We start from the raw sequence: 26,522 nt of genomic DNA, 5'->3' as shown, positions 1-26,522 counted from the left end.
CTAACCAAAGTGTTATACAGCTGCAACATGAATTACCTACTTTAGTACTCAACACCCCGACTGATGAAGGTAAGTATGCCATATGCCTTCATTACCACCATATCTAATCGTTTTGCCACTCAGGGAGCTATGGACTTGGATCCCAAGATCCCTCTGTACATAATGTTCCTAAGGGTTCTGCCATTTACTTTTCTCTTACATTTGATTCCCAAAGTGCAACACATCACACTTGTCCAGAGTAAACTCCATCTGCTACTTCTCTGCCCACATTTCCAACTGGTCTATATCCTGCTGAATCCTTTGACAACCTTCCCCACTATCTACAACTCTGCCAATTTTTTATGTTGTCTGCAAACTTGGTAATCACTCCTCCAACATTTATATGTATCACAAACAACAAAGGTCCCATCACTGATCCTTGCAGAATACCACTGTTCACAGACGCCCAGTAAGAACAGCACCCCTCCACCACTACCCTCTGCCTTCTATTGCCAAGCCAATTTTGAATCCAGTCTGCCAAGTCTCCATGAATCCCATGTGCTGTAATCTTCTGGATCAGCCTACCATGAGGGACCTTATCAAAAGCTTTACTGAAGTCCATGTATCCCATATCCACTGCTTGCCCTCATCAACCATCTTCATCACTTCAAAAAAACCTCAAATCAAGTTTGTAAGATGTGACCTCCCCTGCACAAAGCCATGCTGACTATCCCTAATCAATTTATGCTTTTCCAGATGCAAGTAGATACTATCCCTAAGAATCTTCAATAATTTCCCTACCACTGATGTAAGGCTCACTATCCTATAATTTTCTGGTTTGTCTCTATTGCCCTTCTTAAACAGGAACAACATTGGCTATTCTTCAGTCCTCTGGCACCTCACCTGTGGCTAAAGAGGATACAAAGATCTCTGCAAGGCCCCAGCAATCTCCTTTCTTGCCTCTCTCAATAAGCTGGGATAGATTCCATCAGGTCCTGGGGACCTAGACACCTTAATGTTCTTTAAGAGCCCCAACACCACTGCCTCCTTGATATCAATATACTCTAGAATATCAGCATACCCCTCCCTGATCTCGCCATCCTCCATGTCCTACTCTTTGGAGACTCTCGATGTGAAGTACTCGTTTAGCACCTCGCCCACTTCCTTTGGCTCCAGGCATAAATTCCCTCTTTCACACTTCCAGCATTTGCAGTCCTTTGTTTCTCTCATAAATTCCCTCCTTGGTTCTTTGACTGGTCCTACCCTCTCCCTCATTACCCTCTTGTTTTTAATATGTGTATAAAATGCCTAGGGATTCTCTTTAATCCTACTCGCCAAAGACATTTCATGGCCCCTTTTAGTCCTTCTGATTCCCTGTTTAAGTTTTCTCCTGCTTCCTTTATGTTCCTCAAAGGCCCTGTCTGATTTCAGCTTCCTATAGTTATGATATCAGGATAGCAACCCAAAGATTTAAGTAGATTCAAAGGAAGTTGTGAAATTAAATTTACCTGGGTTGTAGTTTAATGCCAAAATTATACATTAAGCAATTCAACTTTAAGGGGGCCAGTTAAGCTAAATGGGCTTTTAATGTAGATAACTTTCCGTGCAGCCTATGAATCCTTCAGTAGTAAGCCATTAGTCATTTCTCTAGCCCTTGGGCCTTTATTTCTTTATTGAGAGGCTGCAGCTTCGATATAAGCAGTCAGGAATAATACTGGTTTGCTTGGTGTCATTTGATGCACTGATAACCTGATAAAGCTTTTGTATCTGTCTCTTTCAGGAAGTAGGGCCATTGTCATGGAATGCCAGTTTGGACCAAGGCGAAAGGGAGTTCAGCCTAAGAAAACTGAACAGGAGAACATCTCAAATCAGCATTATAAGGCAACTTGTGCTGCACGGTGAGAACCCCTCTTGAATAACATGAAGAAATGTACAATCATTTTTAACTTGTCTGAAACAGATCCATTCATGATGATAATGTGATATTTGTGAGCTTCCAGTATCTTCGGTGCAATACAGTTCCAAATGTGGAAGAAATAATGTTACTCAAACTGCTAAGGCCTTTTAGTGTAAGTTAGGTTAAAAAGTTTGCATTCATGTCTCATGTTCAATAATAGGAAAGAGGTGGTATTGATCAGGGAGTTGGAACCTATTGTTCTAGTGTCCTTCCGTGAGGATAGTTAACTCTTAGAGGATGTGGGCATTGCTGGTAAGGTCAGTATTTAATGGTTATCACAAGATTAACAAGGTGATGGTGAGCCATCAGCTTGAAGTGCTGCTGTTCTTGCTCCCACATTGCTTTTAGATAAGGAATTGGATAACTGCACTTTTAGTCATTAGGTGCTTTTCGAATTAGCCTGGTTGGTTATAGTAGGTTAAATTCCTGGTTACAAATGGGGGAAAAAAAAACAAAATTTAAGAAAGCTTTGACTGAACCAATTTATCTGCTCCATTTGAGTTGGAGGGAAGTAGAGAAGTTGCCAGTCTTGTTCTCAAAGTAATTGCCAGAATTCATCAGGGAATATGAAAAGAGAATGGCTTACTTAGTCATTGACTCAACAGCATTCTCACTGTTAATACATGCTCAGATTTTACCTGAGGCTCTATTTCTTTTCTGGCTTTAGTCCTATGGTGAAACTTGCTAGAGCAGCATCATGGGTGCCTCAATTCAGGTTGTGTAATGCTGCTTGTGTAATGTTTCCTATCATTGCTATTTCATTTTTCTAGATTTTTAGGTATTGTTATATAATAGCTTGTATGTTTTGGTAGCAAATTACATAATGAACAGATTTAGGTTATGAGTTTGCCTGCAAACTTGAGCAGGTGTAAATAGTGGAGTACCCCAGGGATCAGTTCTTGGCCCTCAGTTATTTACTGGTTATGTTAATGACTGGAGGAGGGTGCAGAATGTAAGGTAGCCAAGTTTGTTGATGACACAGAAATAGGTGGAAGGGCAAGTTGTGAATAGGATAATGTGACACTGCAATGGTGTGTGTATATAGTGGGTGAAAATTTGGCAAATGGAGTTTAAAATAGGAAAGTGTGAGGTGATGCGTTTCAGTAAGAAGAATCAAGGGCAGATTATTATATAAATGGAGAAAGGATGCAAATGAATGAAGTACGGAGAGATCTGGGTGTTATTATGTGTGAATCACAAAGAAAGTTAGCAGGCAAGTACAGCAAATAGTTAAGAGGGCAAATAGTATATTGGGCTTTATTACAAGGGGGTTGGAGTTTAGAAAATGGGAAGCTTTTTACAGTTGTGCAGGGTTTTGTGAGGCTACACCTGGAATGCTGCATATTGTTTTGGTTCCCTTACCTAAGAAAAGATATAATGATACTGGGAGTGATCCAAAAAATATTCACCAGGCTAATTCCTGGGATATGAGAGGTGTTCTATCATGAGAGGCTAAACAAGTTGGGTCTGTATTTTTTTGGAGTTTGGAATAGTGTGGGTTGTTCTTGGTGAAACATAATGGCAGGATAGATGTCAAATGTTTTCACTGGTGGGAGAATCTTAAAAGAGGGAACATAGTTTCAAGATAAGGGACCAGTAATATAAACCTGAGGTACATAGGATGTTTTTATCTCAGAGAGTAATGAATCTCTGGAATTCTCTGCCTCCGAGGGTGGTGGAGACCCTGTTAACTTTCTTTGTGATTCACACATAATAACACCCAGATTATTAGATGTATTTAAGGTGCAGATAGATAAATATTTGAAAGATTGAGGATTATGGGGAATCGGCACACAGTCTGGGGTAGGTTAGCCATGAGCCACTGAATGGCAGGGTGGGCTTGAGGGGCCAGGTGGCCTACTCCTGCTATTTTGTGTATTAGAGTCTGCTTGCCATTTATACGTACAGATGAAACAATACTCGAGATAAATTAATTTCCTTAATGCTTACCACCATAACTCGAACTCAAACCTGAATTTCTAATATGAACTTAATAGTAACATGAGGTTCTACTGAAGACACAATTTAACACCCAATAGGAAAATGGATGTTATTTCCAGGCCCTTCATGTAAAGGGAAGGGTAGATGCATCATTTAACAACTGAGAATCTTAGAGAGATTTTGATCTGCATGAATTATCCTGTTCTTAACCTGGGCTTATATTTGTGATGTATTGACAATGCATTCATCTGAAGAAGGCTGGTAGTCTAATGTTTTTTTTTCTGATAGCTTGTAACTAAACCTTCCTCTAATTTTATTGTTACTCTGTTGCAGAATCTATATTAAAAAGGTGCGAAAATTTCCAGAATACAGGGTTCCCACCGATCCTAAAATTGATAAGAAAGTTATTCGGCAAGAGCAGGAAAAGGCCTTTAATATGCTGAAGAAGAATGGATTTGATGTAGGCGGAGTCGTCAGGTAGGAATGTTGTATATATCAAAAAATAAGTGGCTCATGATTGGTTTGCTATCACCAAGTCCATGGTTGCAATATTTTGCTCCACATGTGACTAGTTGCCTTTCTGTTAAACCTCATCCAGTATCACTGCAAAATCAGTGTGGGGGGATGTCTTTTTGAGCTCAATGAAATTCTCTATAATCAACAGCATAATTCTTATGCATTCAACTGCTGTCAGTATAAAATGTATTTATAATAAATTGATATACTTTATCACACTAAAGTGTGGTGGCACAGCTAGTGTTAAGACTTAATGATCAGAACGTTCAATGTCAGGGAAAGTAACCACTTGTGTCCAACTGCTAGCAAAATTGCACCATTTCAAACTGAAATAGTTCCATACACAATCACAGTGAGCTGATCGATTTCACATCCCTACCTGTCAGCAGGAGTTTTCTGATCACAGAATGACTCAGGTGCTCTCCTTAAGTCAGTGGGAGGAAGCTTCATTATTCACTTGATCGGCATTTCTCGGGCTTCTGTGGAGTTAGTTGCTGACCCATTTTCAGCTGATCCAGAATTACTGGAATTGAGAACTAGCTTAAACACACTGATCTGCAATGATCTAATTCACTTTGCAGAAAGTACTAGCAAAATGCAGAATTTTTTTGAAGATTCTGGAACTCTGGCAGAGAGTCATGAATTTTTTTGACAATGTATTTGTTCTAACATGCCTTTTTTTCTGCCAAATCTCGTCAAATTGAAATAACCTGATTTGATTATGAAGACCTTCAAGCAGTTATCTTTCTGACAATGCTGAAAGTAAAGGTTGACAGTCCCAAAATGATCTCCCAGAAGTGCTACAACACATCACAATTAGTTCCAAGGAGAGACCTGGTAAATTTTGTACTGTTTTAATTTATCAAGCAGTATATATTTTTAACTCATTGAAGAGATTGATGAGAAATTCAGACTGTTCTTGAGTTTCCAGAACTGAGAAGGGCTAGAAAGATGTTTTAAAGCAAATTCTGATGTGAGACATTTATAAACATCACTCATTGCCTGCACTTCAAATAAGGAAACCATTGGATAGAACATAGACATAGCACAGTACAGCATAGAAACAGGCCCTTTGGCCCATGATATCGTGCCGAACTAATTATGTTAACGAATATTAAGGGAATCAATGAAGTTAGTACAGAAAAATGATACTTGGGTCAAAGATTTTTTTATATTCATTCAACAGATGTGGGCTTTGCAGGCTGAGCCAGCATTTAATTGCCCATCCTTGGTTGCCCTTTAGTAGGTGGTGGTGAGCCATGATCTTCTTGAATGGTGGATCAGAAGCAGGGCCAACTCCTTTTTTCTTTTGTTCTAGCTAGTCAGTTTTTGAAGGAAATCTTAACAAAGGTGCTAATAAACTTTGGTATTTACATGTTCACGTACACTAAAAATAGCAGTATCTAATTATGTTTTTTAATGTCTCATTAGGGACCTTAGAGCTATTAAACCTGTCAGTCTGACCATAAGTGTTTTTTTTCTCGTTTGAAAGAAAATAATCTTAAACCCATTCCCTCTGGGTATTGACCCAAATGCCTTTCTCTTTATATGTTCTATTTAATTTTTTTTTGTGATTCTGAGCACCTTTATCATATCTCCTTTTAACTTTCTGCTTTAGGGAAAACATCCCCAACTACTTTATAATCAGCTGTCCATGTAACTGATACCCCATTTTTCTTCATTCTTCAGGACCTGGGTATCACTGGGAAGGCCAGAATTTATTGTGCATCCCTAATTTATAGAGTCATAGTTATCGAGTCTTACGGCACGGAAGCAGGCCCTTTGGCCTATTGACTCTGTGCTGATCATCAAGCACCCATTTACACTAATCCTGTTTTATTTTCCCCACACTCCCATCAACTCCTTTATTCTACCACATGCCTACACACTAGTAGTAACTTACAGTGCCAAATTGACCAACCTATCCAACCGTCTTTGGGATGTGGGACGAAACTGGAGCACCTGGAGGAAACCCACATAGTTACTGGGAGAATGTACGAACTCCATACAGATGGCATCAGAGATCAGGATTGAAGCTGGGTGACTGGAGATGTGAAGCAGCAACTCTTCTAGCTGCTCCCCATGAATTGAGTGGCTTGCTATACCATTTCAGAAGGCATTTAAGAGTCAACCACATGGGGTAGGTTTGGAGTTCCAAATAGGCCAGACTAGGTGGAAGATGGTGGATTTCCTCCCATGAAGGGCAACAGTGAACCAGATGTGTTTTTACAACAATCCAGTGGTTTAGTGAACATGAACATGCAAATGCCAAAGTTTATTGACACCTTTGTTAAGATTTCCATCAAAAATTGACTAGCTTGAACTTTTAGAACTTTTTTTTTAGAACTTTTATTTATACAACACGGTAAAAATAAATCCAATGAGCCTGCGCAGCCCAATTACACCCATGTTGACCTACTAACCCGTACGTCTTTGGAATGTGGGAGGAAACCGGAGCACCGGGAGGAAACCCACGCAGTCACGGGGAGAACATACAAACTCCTTACAGGCAGCGACGGGAATTGAACCCCGATCACTGGCGCTGTAATAGTGTTACGCTAACTGCTACACTACCATGCCTGCCCTGAAGAATGTAAGAAAAAAAAGTGTGGCTGACCTTTTCCCTCATTATCATTTTTCTGTACTAACCCCATATCCATTGATTCGCATAATATCCAGTGGTTTCTGTAGTCGTCGTTACTAAGTTTCATTGATGATCTTTTTTCTTTCAAGTCCGAATTATTAATTGACCCACAGTTGACATGTTAGGATTTGAATTCTTCTTTAACTAGTAATCCAGAAGCCTGGACTAACAAGTCCAGTTATTTAACAGTTGTGCCACCAACATCAAATACCTTCTGTAAACTTCTACATGCATCTTAAAATATGCAACATAATACTGTAGCTTGGACAAAACTAGTATTGAGTAGGTTCAGTAAAACTTGGTGTTTGTCCATCATTCCTGTATTTATTAAAGCTCAGGAGTCCATATCTTTTTTTTGACAAGTATACCCAGGTCACACTCTTCTGTTAGCCATCAGTCTATTCTGGTACAGTCTCATAGTTCCATATTTCTTTTTACTTTGTATTTCTTACATTCAGCTTCATTTTCCTTTTATTAAGCTGGTATGAGTCATACACTTAATTTTTGTTTTGTTCATCCTTTTCTCCAATTTCTGTTTTTTATTGGCTTCCCTTTCCAAATTGGAGTATTTCTTGACTGTAACCATACCACTTCCTTTTTAAATGCAGCCTGTTGCTCAATTATACCACTCCCTTTTTGTAATTCTTTAAGTAATCTACACCTTACTGTGGTGTATCTTGAGGAACCCCTTTACTGTGGCATTTTCAGTTGACCACATTTATTTTGCTGCTAGGACTAGATAGAGATTAAGAATACTCCAAAAGGCACTTCAGAACCTCCCCCTGTATTCTCTGATGTATTCAGTATTGGGATACAATGTTTTTCTTTGTTATTACTCCATACTTCACATAGTCTTTTTCTTGGAAATCTGTTTTCTAAATCCTTCCTGCCAGTGGTGGCCTAATGTCAGCCACTGTAGCATTTAACTTTTGAGCTATCCCTTCCATGACACACAATTCCCATGTTGTTTGCAACTTTGGTTCCCAACCTTATTAACATGCTTCACATCTTTATACACAAACACTTCAGATTTTACAGATAACTTTTTATTTCCCATAATCCCATTAATTCTGTTATATTTCTGACTGTCTGTCTGTCCCAACTTTCTCTGCACTCCATTTCTCCTTCTGCCACTATATCCTGTTAACCAGCCCCCCTAGTTTAAACTCAGCTCCACTGCACTTGTTAAACTGCCGATGGGGATCGTGGTTACATTTTTGTTCAGGTGCAACCTCCTGTATCTTGAACAAGTCCCTACTGCCAGAGAACTAGTCCCAGTCCTCGGGGATCTGAACCCCTCCCTCCTGTGCGATGCCTTTAACCATCCATTGATAACACACTTTCCTTTTCCTATTCTTACCAACACGTTGCACTGACTTAATCCAGAGATTGATATTTTTAAATGAGTTCAACATTGCTTCATTGTACAAACTTGGACTTCCATGCTTGGAATGGGAGTGAGCACCTGTCATGTCTGACCACATAATTTTCTTGCAAATATTTAAATATTTTCATTTTCCTTTGAATTTGCAAAGATCATGGTCTTATAAAAGTCCCAAATAATTTCACTGGCACGCCTCTAGACTGAAATAACTATATTAGGCATTAAGATTTTCATGCAGTTCATTGGACTATGATTCTGTTGTTTGAAGTATTTTCTGGCAACTGACAGCTTTTGCCATTAACCATGGCCATTTTTGTCATAGGTGGTATGTGCAGTTACCTACACCACAGGCTCATCAATATCATGATCAAGATGGCTCCTATTTACCACCACCTCCGTTGCCACCACCTCCAACATTTGTCTCCATTGAAGAGGAGGATGTTAGTATGATGGACGAAAATGGGATTCTTCCATCTCGTTTGCACCCACGGGTCACTGACAAGATTCGAGAACTGGTTGCTCAGGGAATTGACCAGGTCTACATGGTCCGGAAGCAGCTCAGGTATTATTTTATTTAAGCAAAATGCTGTGGGTCTGGAAATGGTAAATATTGGGTGTGATTAACAAATCACTAGCATCTTCGAGGGAGGCAGAGCTAGCATTTTAGGTCAAGATTTTTACTTGGAACTGATTAAATTCCTGATGAAAGATCATTGAGTTGAATTGTGAACTCTGTTTCACCTTCCACAGATGCTACCAGATCTGAGTTTTTTTTTGCATTTTCTATGTTTTATTTAACATACAGCTTTGATTGTCAAAAAGAAATCTGATTTGTCATGGCTGTATGTAAAGAATCTCACATTAACGTTTTCCCTTGTATGTAATGCACACAAATATAAAATGACGGCTAAATTCTGCACCTTGTTTTCAGTGCCAATTTGGTTTCTAAAGGTGAAAGGTAAAAAAAAACATTAATGGTGTTGAAATTTATTCCACATGTACTTCTGTTTTTCTTCAGCATTTTTAAATCTTATTTTTAATGATCCAGTTTTCCATTGGATATGTATGTATAAGAATTAAATTGTTTTGGATCTTAACATGAACAATATCAACAAGATTTACTCTTAAAAGTGAAGATTTGTGATTAAAATCCTTTCGGGTATTTTGAGTATATCTCAATTATTTAATGTTCTGGCAACATCCTTGGATAAATGGGAAATAAATAGTGAGTTTGACAATGAGGAATGGGGATTTAAAGTTTGATAAGTAGGTGTTAATGATCAAGCCATCTCTTATTTCCTCACATCCCACGTTTTGTTATCCACCAACTGCAGATAGATTAGAAGGAGAATTGGGAAGCAGCCAAGCAGGTCTGAATCAGGCCATTTGTTTATCTATTTTGCTTGTCGTTCCTACTTTTAATCATAACTCTTCATCTGGTTTGCTTTTAAGTCAATCTGAGAGTTCTGTTCTGTCAGAGTTAGGTCAAGCTGGGCTGTTTGTCACATGCAGTCAGACCCAAAGCAAATCAAAAGCCAGTGGATTGTTTCAATATCTAAAATTTGGATCAACTAAACTGTTGTCTTAAAATGTGATGTGCTAAGCTGTATTTAATGGTCTGTTTTTCTTTGTGCAGAAAGTTTGTGGAAAGGGAACTATTTAAACCAGATGATGTTCCTGAGAGACACAATCTCTCCTTCTTTCCGACTGTCAACGACATCAAAAATCACATCCATGAAGCACAGTTAGCACTACAGAGAGGCGAGCTGGAGTACACATCTGGATCAATGACTGCAGCAGTAAGATCTGTGTGTTCTGGTTTGCAAATAACATTAGGCTGAGGAGTGGGATATCCTTCCTGTTCAACCTTCCCCTACAAATAGGAATTGCTGTTGTTCTCAGAGTGGCATCTGTGATTTGCCTTCTATACATTGCATGGACGTCTGCCTTATAATTTTGTTTTGACCACCAGAGGAGGTTTTGCCAAAAGTTATTGGCTTTTGTCGTCAATTAGTTTTTTTTCTCATTTATTTCTTAATGGTGTCAAGCAAACATATTTTAAAAAATTTTTCCATTTTTTGCTCTATTTGTTTTTTTTCAAAAAAATATTGTATTTAAATAATGCCGTCTAAGATTATTGGCCATGCATCTCCTCCTGAATCTGTCTGATCTTGAACTTTAGTTTTGTACCAGTCCTTATCTTTGGGATCAGCTTCCCAAATACAAATATCCACAACATTTACTTTTCATCATTTTTCTCAACTTGAGTCGTCAGAATCATTATGATTTCAGTAGCTCAAGTGGAATACTTGCCTCAAGTGATGCTGAATTCTCTTCTCACAGACCTAAATCCATCTCAGTCAAGTACTTCAATGCTGAGCCGAGACTCCACACAAGTTCAACCATCTTCGCTTGACATGACACTAATTGACTAAATCCATGAACAATACCCAGTTTGTCTGAGTCCCTAAGACATTGTGAACACAGGCTGCATCATGCGGAGCAGTAGATAGAAATGGCACTGACCTTTTTTTTTCTTGTCTCTGCCCCCATAGAAAGTTCTGTCAACAGTTTAGACTTTTGTTGTGAAGTGATTTTATTTTCAAATTAAAATAAAACTAGTCCTTTTTAAGATCAGACTGACTCAAAAGTACTTGGATGGAATATGATTAAGGTAGTATAGAACATTTTTTTCTCTTAAATTCAAGTAGATATATCTGACCCAAACACTGACCTATAACCACTATTTACTTAAAAACATGTGGAAACAGCCATTACAGGTGAGAAGTACACATATTATTCACCATTTATTTATTAGTTGAAGTTGGTTGGGGAGAAATTGAGGTCCTTCAGTTGACCTTTGTGCTGATGAGCTAAGCAGAATGAGAATAAATTAGAGTTCTTGCTTCTGACGGTTGTTTAGTAATCTCTGCATGTGAGCATTAGGTGAAAACATGATCATTTGTGTGTTCTGTATGGTCAAGAGCCACTACGACATACCGTCATGGTTCAGACATGTAGAATATTTAGGCAAAATATAATGGAGTAGAGACCTCCATTGACATATTCTTGCAAGGAACTTAGTGTGTTGACGAATGGGTGAAACTTAACAAATATCAGTGGCTGTAGATTAGAGTTTAAAAGGGCCCATTTAGTGCTCTTTTAGCTTCATATTTTCACCATCTTTATATTTACATTTGGTTTTATTGGTAAAATGTATGTCTGTTTTGGAAAATCTTTCTAGTTACAAATTGTAGCTAGTCAGCCAATGAAAGTAACCAAGGACAGTTTTTTGTACCTGAAGTAGGATGGCCTTGTCTTTGTTGTGGGGAGCAGGAAATAGGGGGAAAAAAAATACTGTTCCTGTAAGGTTCTCAGGTCTTGTTGCGAGTCTTCAGATGGAATGCCAGCTCAGTGTATGCATTTTGATGAGCAGAGTACAAGGATTACTTCATGTGTAGGTGTCCATATATGTAACATGGATGAGCTAGAATCTACTATTGGACCTTGTGAATACGCCTACCAAAATTTTGTCTACTCACATGTGGGATGCATCCAATACTGAAGTAATAGGTTTGGCTTTCTACTCTAGGAACACCTTGCCTCCTAGGTGCTCAACGTGCCTTTTAACATGTGGTGGGCATCCAATCTTAGTAGTCATCTGTCAGGTGCGACAATGACAATTCCCCATGCTATTAAAGTAATTAAAAAAAAGCTCCAAGGTTGTTCACAAGGGTTTTCAGATAAATTTTTTTCTCAGCTAGACCACATGGAACATGTAAAGCTTGGAGGAGAAGTAGGTTTAAAAAAAATACTTAAAAGATTGTTACGGAAATTGAGAAATTTCAAAGCTTGGGCCTAGATAGCTGAATACATGGCCTTTGCTGTGAGGTTAAGGAAAATTCTTCTTGTGCAACAAACCAGAACTGTATCTCAGAAGGTGGTAAAGCTAGAGGAGGTTACAGAAGGCCACGAGAGTTTTGAATAAAGGAAGTTTTAAAAACTTGAGTAATTGCCAGATTGTGAATCACACAGGACATTTAACACAGATGTTGGGTGCTGAGTTAGGATATAGGCAGCTGAGTTTTCGATGAGTTAAAGTTTATAGTGAATGGGAGATGGCCATGAGAATATTGAAGGTGCAGATGAAACTCAGTATTTTCTCTATATTCGCCTTAAAACACAATATTTAGTCTACTATTCATGACTTTGACCAAGCAGTGAAGTTAACAGAGATTTCTTAGACACAAGTACCATGATTACTATCAAAGAATGAGTTTTGTACCGTTTCTGTGACTAACGTTTTCCCATTTTGTTGTTGGTTTCTAAAAACTGTGCCCTTATGCAGCTTAGAACATTGAAGAAAGGCAATAACTAATCTGTCTTGCTCAGTTATATTGTGACTGAGCTTTGTAACTTTCCATGTCCTCACTCACCAGCATCTAAACATTCACATGGGATAGGCAAATTTTGGGGAATTAAAAAGTTCTAAGAACAACCTCTTTGATCCCAGGGGACCACAGTAACCGTAAGGCACAAAATCCAACATCCATTACAGAGTGGATAGGCTTTATTAATAAATATTTAAATACATCAGCATAGCCTGCAAATGTAATCAGAATCTCTGCAAATGAAGGAAGCCCCAATCATACCTTCCTTGTTGAAAAACATATTCTTTGTGATCTTGGTCCTTGTAACTGTATCCAGCAAGTTGTGAATAGCTCTATAGAAGAAGCCAAAGGTTTTGTTATTTGTTAATTAGTTAATGTGATTCTCAGTGACATCTGCAATAAAGTCATGAATTTTCTAGCTTTTAAACTGATGCCATATCTGTCTGCCTTTTCTGGTGGATCAGGTAGATTGTAAATCTCCTATGTTGTTACTTTAAGAAGAGCAATTGTTCTTTATTTGATCAAGTCAACACTCTTCAAGCAAAAAACAAACTAACTTTGATGTTTGTGGGATTTTACAGTGTATGGTGTTTGTATTTGACTGTATAATCATATCCTAACTAATTGCAATACAATTGTATGCATGAGGCCAGAAACTAAACAACAAAAGACACAGTTTGTAGTTTTTAATCAAAAACAGTGTAAAGAAGTGTCATGGAGTAATACAGCATGGAAACAGCCCACCAAGCTAGTCCCATTTGCCCATGTTTAGCCCATATTCCTCTAAAACCCTCCTATCCATGTACTTACCAAATGTCTTTTGAATGTTGTTGTTGTACCTGTCTCAACCACTTTCTCTGGCAGCACCACCCTTTGTGTGAAGAATTTGCCACTCGGGTCCCTTTTAAATCTTTCACCTCTCACCTTAAACCAATGCCCTCTAGTTTTTAGTTCCTCTTCCCTGACAAAAAGACTGTGCATCCACCCTATCTATCTATGCCCCTGTTGATTTTATACCCCTCTGTTAGGTCACTCCTCAATCTTCTACAATCCAAGGAATAAAATCCTAAGCCTGCCCAACCTCTCCCTATAATTCAGGCCCTTGAGTCCTGGCAGCATCCTTGTAAATCTCTGCGTTCTTTTCAGTTTAATGATATCTTTCCTATAACGGGGTAACCAAAGCATTTAACAACTGTGGATGAGTGGTACCATAAAGTTTAATAATCTGGGTATCCAACGTTCACAGTCTTATGTTAGCTGGTACCTTGAAGCAACATGCCTTGGGCAAGCCAATTGCCTCCAGAAGGAACACAAAGATTTTAAACTAATTTATGCATAGCAAGGTCCTAGATAAAGCAGTGAAATAGTGGTCAGTTAATGTTTTATTGATATTGGTAAAGAAAATAAATTTTGGCTAGGATATTGGGGAGAATGGATAGGAACAGTTTAGAGGGATATGGGCCAAACGTGGGCAAATGGGACTATCTTAGATGGGAATCTTGGTTGGCATGGACCAGTTGGCCCGAAGGGCCCATTTCCGTTCTGTATATCTGTGACTCTACCCTTCTTAACTCTGGATTATGATATCTTTTAAGCGTTTAGCTACCCAGTGCATGTGTAATGGTGGCTGGGTCACTGACTTCTGTGGTTCTCAAATTTGTTTCTATTTAATGATAAAGATTATTTTTCCAGCTGCAATGGACAGCTTCCAATGGGAGTCTTCACACAGAGACAGTGACAGTCACACTTGCATCTGCACCTGGGGATGGTAAGTGCTGGTGCAAATTTTATTTATCATTTTTATCTCCAATCTATAATTATGTTGTGCAGCAGGAAGTGACTGTGGCAACTTTATGGTCTTGATTTAGATGTAGGAGTACAGCAAAGTTATCCATTGAAGAGTGGTAGTAATCGTGCCACTGATTAGAATGTCGTGAGTTTAAGTTTCATACCAGACAGTCAACCACACAGTCTAGGCTTACTGAGGGAGAAGATAATACATTTCTTTAGGTACTACATTAAATGATCTCTGCATCTTAAAATATGTTAAAGCGGAACTTCATTATAGGAAAATATACACAAAATACATGGCAATGGATTGCCATTTTCAAAACTAAATGAGATTTTCTCCTGTTGTGTTATTGCAGAATGCTCGTATTCCAGTTCATTATATTTCAATTGTGAGTGCTGTTGGTTACACAAGTACCCTTAGCAATGTCCCGCTTCACTCCAGTCAGTTCCACAGCATTGTATTTTTACAATATCCCATGGTGATGATGAGAGGCAGTGACTTTTGTAACTTCTTGCAATGTTTTGAGGGGATTCATTGGTATTTGTATACCAAATTGTTTTGTCTTACTCTACTGCTGGAGGATGTTGTTGCATGACAGAATTCAGCTAATTTCAGTGAAGATTGCAGATGAAATTATTATATTAAAATGGTAAAGCTATTATACATCTTTACATGGATGTTGTTAATCCACAGAGAGCACTACAGCTGATTCAATTATCACAAAGGTGGAGTCAGCCCAGCTTGCAGATACACTGTCTCCAGAGGCAACACAGATTCCTCCTTCAATCTCCTCATTGCAACCAAAGCTTTTTGCACAATTACAGGTCAGATTGATATGTTCTGCTAGAGGAAACATAAACCTACTTTTCAGTGAGATGTTGATTTGTGTTATTGCAACTTTTTTCCCCCCAACAGGAAAGGCCTGGCTTTTAAGCTTGGTCTCAGAACTCGCTATTAGCACCTGATACTTGAGTCCATCTGCTTCAGAAACTCTATTACCTCCAGACTAATCTAATGCTTTCTTGATTGGAACTCCCAGCATCAACTTACCACAAACTTGCCTTGATCAGATCTCTGCTGCCTATGATCATGGCCAGCATGAAGTCCTTTGATGCATTACCCCATATTTGCTGATTTGAGTCAACCCATCCATCATTTTTTAAGTTCTCATTCTTGTGTCCAAATCATTTCACTGCTTATCCCTTCCTACTTTTGTAACCTCTTCCTCCCTTGCAATTTTCAACATTTGTGTGCTTTCAAATGTGGCCACTTGTGCATTCCTCATTTCCTTAACTCCACCATTGCAAAGAGTCCTTTGCGAGCGAGCCTGGAATTCCCTTCACAGTCCTTTCTCTCTGCCTGTCCTCTCTAAATACATTAGTTAAAACCTTCCTGTTTGACAAAGCATTTACAGTATTGGCATTTTGTCTAGTCATATTCGCACGAAATGCCCTGGGATGTTTTGCCTTGTTAAATGTCCTATATAAATGTAAGTTGTTACTGGCTTTGTGTGTGTCCAGAAAGATAGTATGTACAGAAAGGAATTTGCATCATAGATTAGGAATATTGAAATTTCAGTTTCAAGTTAAAATGAAACCTTTTTTTGTGCATTACAATCAATAGCTCATTAAAATTGAGCTTGTAATTGCTTCACTCAGTCCATTGCAACCTGACACAAGAATTTGGGTGATTGTTCTTTCCTTGGCAATTTCTGTTTGATGCGGAAGGTTGAACAACTTTCAAAGCATTAGTGTTATTGTTATTTACTGTCGCATATTTTCTTTCTTTAAGGGTTTACAATTACAGCCAGCTTTTACTGCTTCTGACACAGCCACAGCAGTTGTTACATTGAATTCCCATCAACCTGGCATCAGTAGCTCTTCCACAGTGCTGGATTCCAGCAGTCCCACTGCACAGCAGCAGGTTTTTAGCCAAGCTCACTTCTTGCAGCTTAGCAGTTCGCTGTCAGAGTGTGACTCTGCAGCTTCAGCCTTGGTGGGTGTGGCAGGATCCGAACAGAATATGGTCAGCATGGGACAGCTGGTAACAGTAGGAGCATCAATCAGTGGAGACACTGGCCTTGATGGAGGAGTTCACCAGATCTTGCTTGGATCTGGGCAGACCATTCCTGTACAAATCATGGAAGCCGCATCACCACCTACAGTCAGTAAGTTTAATTGCCTTTGTTAATGGAACTTGGTGCTTTGAGATATAGTCTAGATTTAATGAATTCATGATTTGGTGTGGTTCTCCCAAATTTTATTTTACATTTCTGAAATGTTTCTCTAAGTTGTCCTTGGATTGTATCAGCAACATATGAGAAGGATGGATAAAAAATTATCAGGCTTATCAATCCGGTGATGGATATCCTGCCAAACAAGCATTAAATTGAATACCTACAAAATAAAAATCTAAGTTTTATCTAGTCTATATCTAGCCAAGTGGTAAACTTTCCTTGCGTAACTGCAAATGTTCTTTCCATGTAGGAACTTTGTCAAGAACTTTTTTATTCCAAATCCAAAATTCTATGTGGGTTGATTTTCTGCCAAAATAACTACTACTAAAAGTTCTTCCTGAAAGATATTGAATCCTCTTCATTTTACAACCCATATCATATCCTCTGTTGATCTTTTCCTAAGTCACCCCAGCCTGATACCTGCATAATTATTTTGATTGCCACTTCAATACTTTCCATAAAGTCTTAATCCTTTACAATTTGTGAGTTTGCAAAACTGTACATCAAAGATCTATCCTAAGCATGCAACGTCTGAGTATAGTGCTCTTTGTTATATGCCGAATCCTAAAACTGCATCCTCCAGTCTAGTTATAATATCATTGAAGCAAACCTTTTAATTTTTGTGTTCCATTTGATCCATATGTGCATGATATTAGTGCCACAGGAGCTATCCAAATAGCAAATGTATGCATTGCACGTGTCCATAATGAAATGCATCCAACAGAGTTTTGTCCATAGTGTTACTGGGTGCAGTGCATTCATTTAGTAAAAGTTATTAAATATCTGTAAATTTTCTACAATAATATAATTTAGTAACTTCACTCTGTTGATCCCACAATGTATCCATTATTTAGAAATGCAGAACAGAAGTCAGGCCATTTAGGAACAAAATTTATAAGTTTTGATGGGTAAGGGATCTTAAATCTACAAAACTCACCTAATCATACTATTCTCTTTTGATGCAATTCTAATAACTATAAACTTGATACGAAAGAAATTGCCTATCTCATTCTTCCTTAGAACCCATTAACATTTTTTTGTTTCACCTCCCATTCTACCCTTGTTGTTTAGAAAGATGTTCATTCTGTATTTCCTAATAACCACTGTTGACTTAATTTAGAGTCATAGAATTATACAGCACGGAAACAGGCCCTTCGGCCTAACTTGTCAATGCCGACCAAGGTGCCTTCCTGAGCTAGTCCTATTTGCCTGCATTTGGCCCATATTCCTCTAAACCTTTCCTATTCATGTATCTGTGCAAATGTCCTTCAAATGTTGTAATTGTACCTGCCTCTACCACTTCCTGTGGCTGCTTGGTACATATACCCACCTCCGTCTGTGTGGAAAAACTTGTCCCTCAGGTCCCCTTTAAATCTTTCCCCTCGCACCTTAAACCCATGCCCTCTAGTTTTAGTCTCCCCTACGCTGGGAAAAAGTGTGACCATCCACCTTATCTATGCCCCTCAAGATTTTATAAACTTCTTTTGCTCCAGGGAAAACAGTCCCAGCCAATGCAGTCTCTCCTCAACTCAAGCCCTCCAGTCCTGGCAACATCCTTGTGAATCTCTCTATGCCCTCTACCCTAATCACATTCTTCCTATAGTATCGCAATAGAATTCAGCAGGAAATGCTGAAAATACTCTGCCAATCAGGCAGCATCTGCAGAGAGAAGCAGAATTAACAATCAGAAGAGTAATTGACTTGAAACATTTAACTCTGCTCTCTTGCTGCAGATGCTGCCTGACCTGCCGAGTATTTCCAGCACTTCCCAATTTTATTTGCAAGTCCTAAATATGTAATTGTATCCACAAAATTTAAATTGTTTCCCATTCACTTTGGAAGAAATTATGTATTATTTAATATTTGATAGATGATATTATTGCTTACTTTGTATTTCTTTTCAATGTGATTCTAGCCCAAGACAGTTATATAAGCCAAGTGAAAGAGGAATCTGAAGATGGGATTCTGCCTGCACCTGAGCCTTGCATGCCTGAGATAGCTAGACCAGGAGACTGAAGATCTTCATTCACTCCATGTGCGCAACCAAAGAATCAGCTGGTCCAGAGAGTTCAATAGCACCCCGGCATGGGGAAATTCCTGAGCTATCATAGAACAGGGAAGAACCTGGTTTCACAGACCTGGTTAAAGTTTATCTTCCACTCAAATAGCAGGAATATGTTTGCCTGTTTTGCAAGGAGGGAATTTTAAAAAGAGAAATTTATTAAATGCATGGACCTCCTGCTCAGTCTTCTAAGAATCAACAGTGGGTGCAGCGAACACTTCAACAAAAATTGGCTGCTTAAAGAAATCTTCTCAGTTTTGATGGTCAGTATAATATCTTTCCTTGAAATATCAGCAAATGCAGATAACAGATCACGTTGTGCAGCTCAGTATTTACCAACTGGTTTTGGAGTCTGTGCCAGCAACATGAAAGATCATCCTAAGTACTGGTCTCTACTACAATGCTGGAACTCTTGATTGAAGGTTCTTTTGCTCTCACTGCTTGTCAGTGTTAGCTAATGTCATTTCTGGTGCTGGTACCAGATCTATGCTGATAAAAGAACATGAATTGAAAGCATGCCGGATCTGATCAGACTAATATATTTATTCAGAAAATTTTTCAGTGGGCAAATGTGGACTGCTTTTATATTGGCTAATGGTTTGTTTGGTGTCAAAGCTGGAGGCAGAATTGAGGCCTTTCACTTTATCTTCAGAATTATAGAGGAGAAGCCTCTCAGGATTACAATACAGACATCTAGCAGGCAGCACTTGGAAATACAGTTAGGTTTGCACTCTGGTACTGACAGCCAATGAGAGTTTACCATCAGAAAGCATTTTTCTGAAGCCTGTAAGATGAATTAATGTGTTGCAGCAAATTTCTACATCCTGATTTCCTGCCAATGGCAATCTCTACTGTGTTTTGAAAAACTTGCTCGTAGCATGAACAGCAGGAATCCAGAAATGTAAAGTTATAGTTAAAGAAAACATTATTTCTTTTAACTCATTCAATTTAATGAGAGGTAAGCTGTATTTGAAGATTACTCTTGAGGTCTTGTACAATTGGAAGGGTGTGAGAGAGATGTGGAGCTATTCCTCATACAGACCAGTGTGATTGTGATTAAGATGCTTCGTTCAGGAATAAGGAGATGACCTCTGGCCAGGCTATGGAATAATGCCCTTGCAATCACATGTCTTACACACAGGCCTTTAGTGAGTGATAAACAATGCATGTGCAATCGTGGCAACACTACCACCAGAAGTTTTCACATTTTTAGGCTGTCGGTGTCTTTAATGTTGAGGGGCAGAGATTTACCCCAAGCATTTATATCAGTGCTATTTGATTTGACAATTCCTAGCATTGTCTAATTAACTACAAAAATTAAAATGTGTATTTATCTTTAGATGCCACAGGCAATCATATTTAAAAAATGCCATTTATTTTTGGGAAGCCTTACAGATCTTCAGAACACATACACAATTATTAAAAGAAAAACAAATTAAGATGAGGAAAGTGTGCCTCGTGAGGAGGTAATCGAATGATTAAATCCGTAGAACATCTTCTGTGGCGAAACTTATTCCAGTGGTGTGAAACAAGTGGAATGAGGTTTTCTGCCAAAGTAGGACCAACTTTTTTGTTGCCCTGCCTATCCTTTTAGCAAGCTAACTGGGAACTGCCAATATACTCTACCCAAATTTTAATACGGGCATTGGGAAGATTAATTGTGTTTTTCTGATTACACATATCTACCTGATATGAGCCATTTAAAAAGTACACTTGCTGCAGTGAGGTTTGATCACAGATAATGTTTAGTACATCAGTGTTTGCAGAAGATTGCATTGTTTACAGAAGGAAAATAATTCAAATAAAGCCACTTTTAATTGTAATATCTCTACTTGTATTTTTTTCATTCATAAAGTAATGTTTGGAGGACAGATGTGTTTTTATTGAGAAAGACAGAGATTTTTGTACAAATCTGTTAATATACCAGACTGTCATGATATGATGCATCACACTGTTTCATGATTTGAGAAGTTCAGTCATTTTCCCTGCTTAAGAAAAGGACTTGGCCTAGAACTTTCTTGCTACCGAATGGTTTTGAAACAACTCTGCACATTACCCTTATGTTTTTTTTAAATGGTGCATTAAAGTCCTTCAGCAGCATCACAGGATGTGTGAAGGTAAACTTACACTTGCTTTTGTTGTGCTGCCTTAACCACACTCTACCACACCGATTGCTAGAGATCCCCACACCTCTCTCTCTCTCTCCCCCCCCCCCCCCCCCCCCCCCCCCCCCCACAGTCAGGCAAGAGGAGAAGGAAATCCATTACGCTAGCATATTGGAGGGCAGATAGTAGTACTGACCTGGGTGGCAGAGTGGTGCAGCTAGTAGAGACCTGGGTTCAATCCTGGCCTTGAATGCTGTCAGTGTGGATTATGCATGTTCTCCCTGTGACTGTGTAGGTTTCCTCCCAGTGCTGCAGTTTCCTCCCACATCCCAAAGATGTGCAGGTTAGTAGGTTAATTAGCCACTGTGAATTTGCCCCTAGTGTGTAGGCGAATGGTAGAATCTGGGGAGAATTGATCAGAATGTACGGAGAATATAAAAATGGAATTAATGTAGGTTGTGTAAATGGGTGGTTGAAGACCAGTGTGGACTTGATGGGTCAAAGGGTCTGCTTCTGTACTGTATCTTTCAATGACTCTGACCCAGAAAAATCACATGAGGACTGTGAAAGGGAGGCCAGTGTCAGAAATGGCTGACGTAATATGTAACAATACAGAGTAAAGGTGATGCCCTCTTGGCACTGAACAACCTCTTGGTTCCATTCACCTTGTGCACTGCCTGACAGGCTTAGAGTCATAGAGTTATACACCATGGAAATGGGCCCTTCGGCCCAACTGATCCATTGCTGACCAAGGTGTCTTCCTGAGCTACTCCTATTTTTCTGCATTTTGCCCATATCCCTCTAAACCTTACCGTGAACCTGTCCAAATGTCTTTTAAATGTTGTAATTGTAGCCCCTCTACCACTTCCTCTGGCAGCTCATTTCCATATACGCACCACCCTCTGTGTGAATATCCTGTCTCTCAGGTCTCCTTTAAACCTTTCCCCTCTCACCTTAAATTTATGCCCTCTAGTTTTAGATTTCCACTACTCTGGGGGAAAAAGACTGTGGCCATTCCACCTTATCTATGCCCTTCATGATTTTATAAACCTCTAAATGGTCACCCCTCAGCCTCCATCGCTCCAGGGAAAACAGTCCCAGTCCATCCAGTCTCTCCTAATAACTCAAGTTCTCCAGTCCTAGCAACACCTTTGTGAATCTTTTCTCACCCTCTCTAGCTTAATCATATCCTTCCTATATTGTGGCGACCAGAACAGGTGCGGTCTCACCAATGCCTTGTACAGCTCTAAGAGGATGTCTCAGCTCTTGTATGCAATGCCCAGTCCAATGAAGGCAAGTATGCCTTGCGCCTTCTTCATGGCCTTTCCTCCCTGCATCGCAACTTTCAGAGAACAATGTATTTGTGCCCCTAGGTGTCTCTGTTTTAGAACCCTGGAGAGTGTCGTGTCATGTCATTTACTGTGTATGTCCTGCCCAAAATGCATCACTTTTAACTTCCCAAAATGCATCACTTCACACTTGTCTGGAGTTAAATTCCATCTGCCATTCCTCTGCCCACTTTCTAGATCCTGTTGTAATCGTAAGTAACCTTATTCACTGTCCACTAGACCAATTTTGGTGTCATCTGCAAACTTACAAATCATGCCACCTACATTCTCACCCAAAGCATTAATATACATGAAAAACAGTGGAACCAGCACTGTTCCTGCACGGCACACCACTGGACACAGACCTCTAACCCCATACTACTCTCCCCCTCTCCGCAACCCCCCCCCCAACTCCTTCGACCAAACCAATTTTGTATCTATTTGGCTAGATCACCCTGGATCCTATGTGATCTAATCTTCCAGACCAACCAATCGTGTGTGACCTTTTCAAAGGTCTTGCTAAAGTCCATGTAGACGACGATTGGTATTGTTTTGAGCACGTTGCCTTTTTTATTTGCAGAATGCTTCTCTTGCTTGGTCGCTGATGTCCTCGGATGCTGATGGTGAGTGACTTTGTAACGGTAGGTGATTATATACCTTGTTGGAAATAGAAATTCCCTGACTCTTGAGTGACAAGTAACATCTGTGCCACAAATTGGCCCACACCTGAATTTTGTCTCCCTCTTCCTGCACATTGCATAAACAGCTTTATTTGCTGAGGAGTTATGAATGGAACTGAATGCTGCAATCATTAATGAATATCCCCAGTTATGAGCTTATGATGGAAGGAAAATTCCAAATGATGGTAGATGATTGAGCCTCGAACATTCTCCTTAGGAACTCCTGCAGTGAAATAATAGGACTGGGATGATTGACAACAATCACAACCATTTTTCTTTGTGCAAGGTATGAACCCAAACACTAGGTGTTCTCCCCTTGAGGTTTGGCGACTTCAGTTTTAACAGGGCTCTGATGCCGCATTTTGCTCGACACCATGGCAACATTTGACAGTGGCGCTCTCCTCACCTCTGGAATCTCAGCTGTTTGGTCCATGTTGGGACCAAGGCTGTGATGATGTCCAAAATTGGGTGCTCTTTTTCAACCCAAACTAGGCATGGTTTGCAAGTTATTGGAGAGTAAATTGATCACATTTTCATTGGCAACTTCCTTCACTGCTGATGGATTTGAGTAGACTGGATTTATCTTGCTTTCTGTTAACAGGACATTCTTGTCTATTAGCAGGAGCACCAAGAAAGTACCCATTGTAAGGAGCTTCCAAGTTCAGGAATGGCAACAAGTGCATAATCAAAGCCTTAATGGTGATAAGGAGTGTGTTTCAGAATGATCAGTCTCCAGAATGTTCTGCAGCTGACTGCGTAAGTTCCATGTGAGAGTGTGATTGTCCTTTAAATCACATAATTGTACAGCAACATTATTAAAAGCTGGTTGGATTGCAAGTGGCTGGTATGCTTTGGAAAACCACTAATTCTTGCGTTGCAATGCTTAAAACTGCATTACGTGACAAATGACACCATTTGGTGCATTAGGATGCTGGAAATGTATCATCTGCACAACCATTATTTATGCTGGTAATGGGCCCAGATTTGAGACTTGTTTGTTGGTTGTCTTTCAGTTAGAAAACTTAAGGTCAAATAATTAGCAGCACAGGTTTCAACAGAATCAAGGGTAATAATAAAATAAATTTGACCAACTGCCCCTATCAAGGGATCTTTCGTGAAGGCTATTAAATACACGTGAAAACTGTCACTGCAATTAGGGATGACATTCCAAGATTTTGACCCAGAGATAAAAAGATGGTGATATAAATTTTCAGTAGCATGGCCTTTGTTTTCGATATTGTAGAAAAAAAGCTGGATAACATGTATATATTCTCCCTACCCCTCAATCCTAAGATCACCAGTGTTGTATTTTAAAATACGAGTCTGTATTCTTAACATAAATAATTACTTCTCTATATTCGCCAGAGGTGTTTCTGGCTGCTTTTTGCAGCAGTCAATAACCCTAGATCTTCTTTAATGGAAGTGAAGAAATCTTTGCAAGGCAAGTCAAAATTTATGCAAATTTGCAGTTCACTTTAGTTTAAATAGTACTGCATCTGTTCCGTGTACCTGACCATTTATTTTCCATTAATGACAAAATCTTCTCCACAAATACATTTGATCCTGGTATGCTAAGCACAAATGATACAATTTGGAATAATTTTTTTCAATTTTCTTTTCCATACTTTTGAAATACATCCATTTTTTTTACAGATGGATTTAGAAGTAACATTCCTGGATGCTTCAATTACATCCCGGCAAATGCAGAATTCCTCACACAACTGGTTCATGTTTATAATCTCTTCCATTTTAAGTGCAATTGCCACTTCTTCCAGATCTGAAAAACAAAGCTTCTCATAGAAGCCAATTAATTTCAGCTTCATCACTACATTGATAAATTGTTGATTTCTCTACTAACAATGTACAGAAGTACAGAGTCATAAAACTTCATGAAGTCTTGTTTTACCTTTTTTTTTGTTGTAGTATTAACTTTTCCATCAGTTGTTTGGCTCAGAAGCCAAAAATCCAATCCTCTTTCCTGTTCAGCATGTTCATCCTAAAATGGCTAATTTCTGGGTACATGTCAGTGATGCATATTTTTGATACCTCCAACTTTTTCACAAATTTATCTAAATCAGAAGCAACATTGTGGAAAAAACACATGTTGGTTTCTGCAATGCAGCCATAGTCTCCATCTTCTGTGAATATGTTCTTGAGTGCTACTGGACAAGACTCACCCAGTGACTTTGAAATGGGTTGTAATTGCTGGCCAACTTCTCAAAAGCCAAACAAGTCAGATTAATTGAAAGTCACCTATCTGTGCTAGTAACTCTTTCAATTGAATGTTCACAAACTTGAAAAAACTTTGCATTTCTTGTGTATGTGTAGATGGAAAATGGTTATATATTTTTAACAACTGCTTCAATATCGACTGACAGCTGATTATTTGCATGTTTGCGAGCTTTGTGGGCAATCTGTGACGGACATGTGGCCTTCAAAATAATGTAGAGGATTGTGTTTGGCACAGTTCACATCTGCATCATTTGCAGAATATGCTGTAATCTGGCTAACATCAAGTTGGTGTTTATCTAGACAGTTCATGATAGCAATGATGAACGCCTTTTGCAGTTTCATCACTATCTTCAAGTTCCTGGGAGTGAACATCACCAACAGCCTGTCCTGGTCAAATCACGTAGATGCCACGGCCGAGAAAGCTCACCAGCGCCTCTACTTCCTCAGGAGGCTAAAGAAATTTGGTTTGTCCCCTTTGACTCTCACTAACTTTTACCGATGCACCATAGAAAGCATCCTATCTGGATGTATCACAGCTTGGTACGGCAACTGCTCTGCCCAGGACCGCAAGAAACTGCAGAGAGTTGTGGACACAGCTCAGCGCATCACGGACACCAGCCTCCCCTCCTTGGACTCTGTCTTTACCTCTTGTTGTCTTGGTGTAGCAGCCAGCATAATCAAAGACCCCACCCACCCGGGACATTCTCTCTTCTATTGGGTAGGAGATACAGGAGCCTGAGGGCACCTACCACCAGACTTATGGACAGCTTCTCCCCCACTGTGATTAGACTATTGAATGCTTCCCTTATTCAAATGATATGGACTCTGACCTCATGATCTACCTTGTTGTGACCTCGCACCTTATTACACTGCACTTTCTCTGTAGCTGTGACACTTTACTCTGTACTGTTAGTGTTTTTACATGTACTACATCAATGCACTCTGTACTGACTCAATGTAACTGCACTGTGTAATGAATTGACCTATACGATCGGTATGCAAGACAAGTTTCTCACTGTGCCTCAGTGACAATAATAAACCAATACCAATATCTTCGCAAAAATCGAGCAGCTTCCACTGAATGCCATCTGATGCGGTGAAATATTGTAAGCAAATTGGAAGAATTTTCTTGTTCCCTTTATTTCATGCATCTGTCGCGATAGAAAAATATGTAGGCAGTTCTGGTGGTGATGGTAGTAAATCCTGCAAACAATTCCTTACAGACTTAGGGGCCAAAACATCGCACACTGAATAGCTCTGTTTTGGTTCTTCCAC

The 26,522-nt window shown here is 39.3% G+C and overlaps 1 protein-coding gene across 6 annotated transcripts in view; it reads left to right on the top strand.

Annotated features, from left to right (window-relative positions):
- LOC127574822 (calcium-responsive transcription factor-like) overlaps positions 1-20,725 on the top strand; it is a 48,274-nt gene extending 27,549 nt beyond the window's left edge. For 3 of the 6 annotated variants that reach the window (XM_052024241.1, XM_052024250.1, XM_052024267.1), the window contains 8 exons: positions 1,760-1,877; positions 4,211-4,354; positions 8,744-8,983; positions 10,058-10,220; positions 14,505-14,580; positions 15,298-15,428; positions 16,396-16,771; positions 18,756-20,725. In XM_052024241.1, coding sequence (XP_051880201.1) covers positions 1,760-1,877; positions 4,211-4,354; positions 8,744-8,983; positions 10,058-10,220; positions 14,505-14,580; positions 15,298-15,428; positions 16,396-16,771; positions 18,756-18,856 — 1,349 coding nt within the window. In that variant the 3' untranslated portion in view covers positions 18,857-20,725. Of the gene's footprint in view, positions 1-1,759; positions 1,878-4,210; positions 4,355-8,743; positions 8,984-10,057; positions 10,230-14,504; positions 14,581-15,297; positions 15,429-16,395; positions 16,772-18,755 lie in introns of all 6 variants that reach the window. The other 3 variants (XM_052024259.1, XM_052024219.1, XM_052024229.1) reach the window with 1 other exon arrangement.
- Positions 20,726-26,522: the final 5,797 nt, after the last annotated feature.

Source organism: Pristis pectinata, chromosome 1 (genome assembly GCF_009764475.1).
Source record: "Pristis pectinata isolate sPriPec2 chromosome 1, sPriPec2.1.pri, whole genome shotgun sequence".
NCBI classification, from domain to species: Eukaryota; Metazoa; Chordata; class Chondrichthyes; order Rhinopristiformes; family Pristidae; genus Pristis; species Pristis pectinata.
This window is presented reverse-complemented; position numbering and strand designations above follow the sequence as displayed.